Source organism: Temnothorax curvispinosus, unplaced genomic scaffold (assembly GCF_003070985.1).
Source record: "Temnothorax curvispinosus isolate PA1 unplaced genomic scaffold, ASM307098v1 QBEX01006268.1, whole genome shotgun sequence".
Classification (NCBI taxonomy): Eukaryota; Metazoa; Arthropoda; class Insecta; order Hymenoptera; family Formicidae; genus Temnothorax; species Temnothorax curvispinosus.
The window spans coordinates 447,869-455,738 of NW_020216048.1; the positions used below are offsets into that span (position 1 = coordinate 447,869).

At 45.0% G+C, this 7,870-nt stretch overlaps 1 protein-coding gene across 1 annotated transcript; it reads left to right on the forward strand.

Annotated features, from left to right (window-relative positions):
- The first annotated feature begins 59 nt into the window (after positions 1-59).
- On the forward strand, positions 60-7,665 carry LOC112455600 (CD109 antigen). The gene is made up of 6 exons (XM_025017611.1): positions 60-149; positions 663-843; positions 927-4,962; positions 5,045-5,238; positions 5,318-5,598; positions 5,692-7,665. Exons 2-6 carry the CDS (start codon positions 668-670, stop codon positions 5,892-5,894), a joined length of 4,890 nt encoding a protein of 1,629 aa, XP_024873379.1. The 5' UTR covers positions 60-149; positions 663-667; the 3' UTR covers positions 5,895-7,665.
- The last annotated feature ends 205 nt before the right edge of the window (positions 7,666-7,870 follow it).

Genomic DNA, 7,870 nt, shown 5'->3' on the forward strand with positions numbered 1-7,870 from the left:
TTCCGCGCGATGTGCGTAACCGACGTGCTCGACGCTCTGTTCTGAGTATCCTCGTCCGTAGACGCGCGAACGCGGTGATATGCTAGTCGCGCGCGGTACTCGCTGACACGGCGGATTCTACTCGACCACCAGGATATCGGGATCCCGAGGTGAGCGCCGATGACACGCGTTTCGAGGAATGCGCGTTTGGGCGTTGACCGCCGCTCCGCGCTGCCCCAGCCCTAACCCCCCCGCGAGAGAGATCTCGCTTTTAACGCGTCTCTCCGCGTGATTTTCGACGTATAGAGGAGCCGCAGCGGCCGGAGAGCTACTCGTTAATTCACCATTTCGTTAATTTACGCAGAAAATCGACCGCGCCCAACGAGAGTCACGCGTACCGCCAATAGTAAAGAGCCAATTAAAGGCGTTGACGGGTATATGTGTCAAAAGTTGTGTTTATTTACGACGTCATGGATTTTTAATCTCGCCGGGGAACAATTAAGTGTAATTGACACTGTTTCAATTACAATCGCCGCTCTCGCGTTGCCCATGAGTTGATCTTTATATTCTTCTGATTTTTGACACGTCGCGGCTGTTGTGGTTTTTGACACCTGAGAGATGACTCAAAAGTATTTTCAAACGTTTTCATGGAATATAAATGAATGATGAATCACATATTTCAGAAAAGATGTTCTGGATCCTCCTATTATTCCTGGCCTCTGGAAATGGCCAGTTCACCCAGGAATCGACGGAATCTACCCCTAGGCTTCCATGGAATCGTTACGATGGATCCGACTGGGATCAGAATACAGGTTTTGGATTCCGGAATCAAGGCCAAAATGAGAATGTCATAATTAAAGAATCGTAAGTATCGCTGAGTCTGATGATAAAAAAGAACCTTATGTAAAGACGATTTGACGTAATGAATATTTTTCACTTATTTTCAGCACGTACTTTGTAGTTGCATCTCGCATGGTTAGACCAGGTCAAGTGTACAGGGTTGCTGTAAACATTCTTCATAGTCCGCTGCCTATGACAGTGCGTACATCTATTCAGCGAAATGGTGTGGAAATAGCGACGGACTATCAAGAAGTGAAGGAGGGCATACCTGAAACCTTATTGATGCGTATGCCACCTACTTCCGTGGGTGGCGACTATAACTTGCGCGTGGAAGGGATGTACAACAATTTGAAAGGCGGCCAAGCCTTTCTGAATGAAACCAAATTGATATTCTCGCAACGGTCTATGACTATTTTTATACAGTTGGACAAGCCCATGTACATGCAGGGCGAAACAGTACGATTCAGAACAATCCCGATAGATACGGAGTTAAAAGCCTATAACAATCCTGTGGACGTGTACATGTTGGATCCGAACAGAAGAATTATGAGAAGATGGCTCAGCAGGCAGAGCAATTTAGGCACAGTGTCGCTGTCGTACCAACTTTCTGATCAACCTGTCTTCGGGGAATGGATTGTGCAAGTAATAGCGCAGAATCAAGTGGAGGAGAATAAATTCCTCGTAGAAGAGTACTATCAAACGCGTTTTGAAGTCAACGTCACGATGCCGGCGTTCTTTTTTAACAACGATCCCTACATTTACGGTATCGTTCAGGCGAATTACACCTCGGGCGCGCCAGTGAGGGGTAATCTGACTTTGAAGGCTAGTTTCAAGCCACTGGAAAGAATACGCAATACCCAAATGGCGATCGAACCAGTTGAGAGATACTTCAACTTCAACGAGTATTATCCATCGTGGTTTAGAATACTTAATATATATGAGGAAAGAGTACCAGTGTTGAGGTTCTTCAATGGAACGTACCATTTCCGATATCCTATGCAAGAATTGCTGAACTTCGTTCCGTCGACTGACGGATTGGAAGTCACCGTGGTCGCAACAGTGGGCGAGAGATTCTTGGACGAGGTCATCGTCGGCTACTCTACGGCGAGGATCTTCAATTCCACCACGAAGGTCCGTTTCCTTGGCGGTACTCCACAGGTCTTCAAACCAGCGATGCCGTTCACCTTGAATCTGGTCGCATCCTTTCACGACAACTCGCCGCTGCAACCCAGGCAACTCAGGGATGCTATGATGGAAATCCGCGCGGACATCGAGATGCGAAGTGGTGGACGTCGTAACATCGATACCCAATACCCGAGAGCGACGCCGGAACACGCGGACGTATGGACTATAAAGATGGATCTCAGGAGACAGCTCGCGCTGGAGAACGACGCCGATCGCGCCAATCAAATTCTGAACGACATCGCCTCCATGAGAGTCCACGCGCACTTCATTGACGGCGAGGGTTACAGAGCGGAAACCGAGCTGCTGTTGCTCGCTCATGAATCTCCGCATATGAAGCACATCAAGATATCAACGTCCACCGAAAAGCCCAAAGTCGGGGAATACATGGTATTCCACGTACAGACCAACTTCTACATTGACGCCTTCAACTACCTTATCATGGCCAAAGGTATAATACTTCTAAGTGGCGAGGACAACATGCAGCACAATATAAAGACTTTCGCGATTCCTCTGAGCCCTGAGATGGCTCCCGTCGCAACGGCGGTGGTGTATTACGTGGGCCGCTACGGCGAAGTCATCGCAGATTCATTGACCTTCCCGGTGAACGGAATCTCGCGCAACAACTTTACCGTGTTCATCAACAATAAAAAGGCAAGAACGGGCGAGCGCGTTGAAGTGGCCATCTACGGCGAACCCGGAGCCTACGTTGCGCTGTCAGGTATCGATCGGTCGTTCTACTCTATGCAGGCGGGCAACGAGCTGACGTATGCAAACGTGATCTCAAAGATGGCTCATTTCGACGAGGATACCAACGGCACGCACACGCACACTTGGCAGTATCACGACGGTGATCCGGACGAGATGGTGTACTTCCCGTCTTCCACCTTCGGCATCGACGTCAATCGCACGTTTGATTACATCGGCCTGGTCGTCTTCACGGACGCCGTGTTACATCGGCGGCACGATCTCTGCAATCGAACGCAGGGATACGGTGAGTGCCTGACCGGCCGATGCTACAGACTGGACAAGAGATGCGACGGCATATTTGATTGCGAGGACGGCACGGACGAGGCGCGATGCGTCGATCGGAACGCGACTGACTTGGCACAGTTCCGCAAGTGGCGGTTCAACCGGATCCAGAGGCAATACGAAAATGTTTGGCTGTGGAAGGATATCAACATCGGTCCGCACGGCCGACAGATCTTCAACTTGGACGTACCACGAAGACCGGTACACTGGATGGTCACCGCGTTCAGTATGTCGCCCAGCATCGGATTCGGTATGTTGCCGAAGGCACTTCCATATACCGGAGTCCTGCCGTTCTTTATAAACGTGGAGATGCCGAGTCACAGCAGACAGGGCGAGCAAATTGGTATTCGCGTGTCCATTTTCAATTATATGCATTATAATATCGAGGCGACAGTGGTTTTGGCGGGCTCCAAAGACTACAAGTTCGTCCACGTTGAAGACAATGGCATCGTGCAATCGTATAAGCCGCGCACCTCTTTTGGCGAGCATCAATTTTTCATCTGGATCCCCGCTCAGGATGCCAGCATCGTTTATTTGCCCATTGTACCGGTGAGACTCGGCGACATTCAGGTGCACGTCTACGCGACTACTTTGATTGGCAAGGATTCGGTGACACGCACTCTACACGTCGAGGCGGATGGAGTGGCGCAGTATCGGCACCAGTCGATCCTGCTGGATCTCAGCAATCGCGCCTACGTGTTCCAATACATGCATGTGAACATCACCGAGACGCCGATTATACCATACGACGAGAACCGTTACTACGTATTTGGATCTAACAAAGCGACCATCAGTTTGGTCGGCGATGTGGTGGGACCTATCTTCCCGACGATGCCGGTGAACGCGACAAGCCTTATGAATCTGCCTATTGACTGCGCCGAGCAGAACATGTTCAGTTTCGCCGCCAACATGTACACCACCCTGTATATGCGTTTGATCAACCAGCGCAATCGCACCCAGGAGAAGGAGAGCTTTTACTACATGAACATTGGCTATCAGCGACAGCTGTCCTTCATGAATCTTGATGGGTCTTTCAGCTTTTTCCGTACCGATTGGAACCAGTCGATGCCGAGTGTCTGGTTGACGGCGTTCTGCGCGCGGATATTCCAGGAGGCCAGCTTCTACGAGTGGGAGAACTACCTGTACATTGATCCTGAGGTGATCGCCCAGGCAGTTTCTTGGATATTGAAGCATCAGACGCCGGAGGGCGCATTCTACGAGGTGACCTGGCTGCCGGATCGGAAGATGAACAGCTCCTTGAACTATAGAAACGACGTAATTACCCATCGAAACATCACTCTCACCGCTCATGTGCTCATCACCCTAGAGAGCGTCAAGGACCTCACGGGCGGCCTAGGTTCTCAAGTGGCTCTAAGCGCGGCTAACGCTATCAAATGGTTGGAGAGGAACCTGAAGCTGTTGGAGGATCGCGGTAAGCCTTATGAGATAGCATTAGTGGCCTATGCACTCTTGGTGGCGAAAGCCTCGACTGCCGAGCAAGCCTTCAACATTCTGACGAGACACGCACGGAGAGAAGGCGGATTGACGTACTGGGGTAGAGAACAAGTGCCGCTTCCTCCGTACAAGATGGAGAATCAGAAGCCCTTCCTGCTGCCACGTTTACCCTACGAGTACGACTCGGAGAACATAGAGACAACTGCGTACGCGCTGCTCGTTTACGTCGCTCGGCAAGAGATCATGATAGAGCCGATAGTGAAGTGGCTTAACGCGCAGAGATTGACGGACGGCGGATGGGCCTCCACTCAGGATACCGTTTGGGCGATGAAGGCACTAATGGAGTATACCGTGAGATCGAGAATCAGGGACGTCAGTTCGCTCACGGTAACGATAGAGGCTACTGCTTTGCCGGGAAAGACCAAGACGTTGACCGTTAACGATAAGAATCTAGCGAGGCTTCAAACTCTTGAGGTACGTAACATTTTGAGACTGGTATTTATATTCTGCGAGACATAGTAAAATGACGCTCAATCGCACGATTATCATTTTTCAGATCCCGGAAGCGTGGGGAACCGTGAAAGTGCAGGCGAAGGGTGCGGGCTACGCTATTCTGCAGATGCACGTGCAGTACAATGTGGATATAAAGAGATTCCAAACGCAACCGCCGGTTAAAGCCTTCGATCTAGTCACCAGAGCGAATTTCCACGGCAGAAATCAGTCTCACATTTCATATCTTAGCTGTCAAAGGTGAGATTGCATACAATCGTAATAAAATGTCTTCACCATTGTCATTGCGCTCGTAAAAACGCGTTGCATTCTTACACAGATGGACGAATCTCAATGAATCTGCCCGTTCCGGTATGGCTGTATTGGATGTAGCCGTACCAACCGGTTACATAATCCAACAGCAAAATCTGGACAGGTACATTTTATCGAAGCGGGTGAGGAATCTCCAGAGAGCACGTTTCCAAGAAAGGAAAGTGCTCTTCTACTTCGATTATCTGGACAACGAAGAGACGTGCGTGAACTTCACGGTGGAACGTTGGTATCCGGTCGCAAATATGTCGCGATACCTTTCTATTCGAGTTTACGATTACTATGCGCCAGGTATTTATAAATATATCTCATTATATATATAAAATTTACTTGCTTATTACGCTTGATATGCGTATCGAGACATATTCGTTATTCTCATTTCAGAACGCTTCAACGAATCTATATTTGATGCACTGCCTACATACACATTAAATATATGTGAGGTTTGCGGCAGCTCCCAGTGTCCCTACTGCCCAATTTACAATGCTGCTAGGCTTTTAACCACGCCAGCAGGTTTCCTGCTCATCGCGTCGCTCGTCGTCACGTTAACGAGGTACTTCCGAACGCAGCAATTCGGCGACGGCTAGCGGTAATAGCATTCGATCCTTACCCATTTCCATTGCCATGATTTGCCTCTGCTAACGGAGAACAAATATGGAACGATACGGTAATCAGGATATAATACATGTCCACGAATCTCACTTCTAAATATGAAGAACCGTTTTATATAATTTTACAAATATGATTCGCGTGCGCAATGACCAATATAAAAACGAGTTTTTAACGTTGTTTCTTTTTCCAATGAAGATAATCACTTTTAGTAATTTTGACTACTATTTTTGTATGCAATACTCATGTTGAGGATCTTTTTGCTACGCAATCTGTGTAGCATAGGATATATTTTGCAATTATAAAAATCTCATGATCTTTTCATATTATTTTTGCATATTTTCGCACCAGTAAATACTTTAGATCATATTTTGTCAAGAGTGAAATAAGAACAATTAATATTTTATTACTTGCTCGAAGGCTTATGATATAGTTGTAGAAAGTAGTGTTATTTATATACTTTTGAATTATAAAACGCACAAAACCGATTATGTCATAAGATTGCACGATCGAAAATAATTATTTCTGAAAATATTACCGCAATTTCGCGCATTTTTATTGTATTGTTTAACGATTATTATTATTTACAAATATCCGTCCTGTTTTTTTAAGTCTTAGAATGTCTGAAATTTGTATTTTTTACATTGCTAGGGCATCGTACTTTTGGAGACAAAGCATCTGAAGTACAAATCAAGTGTAATAGTTGTAGCTGGCGATTTTCGTCAATTACGCTATTAACTATAACTACCAAAAGAATTATGGCAAAAGTGTTCATAGAGTATACCGAAAAAAATAATTAGTTTCAGATTTTTAATAAGCTACACATGATATTGCTTCTTTTCAAAAATTATTCCATCTTTTCGCATCTTGAAGATCATTCCTTAATATTTTTTATTCCATTTCGCGAAGTTATCAATTGAAGATCGTGCCTTCGTAGTACTCGTTAATATTTCCGACTTAGAGATAAACTTCTGTTTTATATCGCATCAATCCTCGAATATAAAAAGATCAATCAAAGAGATATACAAGACGTTAATGTGATCGGCAAAATGTGTAAATAGTAGGGTAGGAGAAACAGATGTATTCTAACTCGATTCATAAAATCGAGTAAGTGACAATGATACCGTCCTGTTTATATATACATATTTGCGTGTATGAAAAGATTTTTATGCCGTCCCTTGATAGTGCCTCGAGAGTTATACAATTACGTGTATAAATATGTATCTGTTTTCAGACAAACATCAAAGATCTATTTTAATAACATAGCACTAAATATGTATATTACAAGGTATAAAATATATATTGAAATTTAGGTTTTAGTTAGTGTAATTACGCGTCACACCGGTGCTTTAAGGGCTTTTACCTTGGACTTCAAACGTCATCTATTCACAATTCGCACGGCAATTTTTTATAGCCATTCAGGACACACAGAAAATATTTATTACATGACGTAATAGACAGGCACTATTACGATGAACAAACCCTTAAAACGCATTCGTGTGCGCGTAACATTTCGAGATACCGTCCATGAAGAAGTCTGCTTCACAATACAAATTTAAAAAATATAGATATATATATAAAGTACTTGAGTAATGATTCATTGAAATCGCGAAATAAATCTGCACGATGTATCGCGCGATAGATGCTTTTTTTTAGATATTAACGGAATCGATTTTTAACACACGTTATACATATTTTTAAGTTTTATAACCTTTATACGAGTAAACAATAAAAAACGTATATGTATTATTGTGTCCTAAAGTACTTTTTCCTTCCCGGTTAATTTATTAACTAATTTTACTCAAAGATAGGAGTGGATTGAATGTGTCTTTGTGTGTGAAAATGGTTGACTCATTGACCCTCGTTTCATGTATGCCTCCTCAGTTTATAAAAGAACTGCTTTGTGTAGAATTGAAGATTGTGAGAGTACGTGTGAGATTGTAACTCGTCTCGA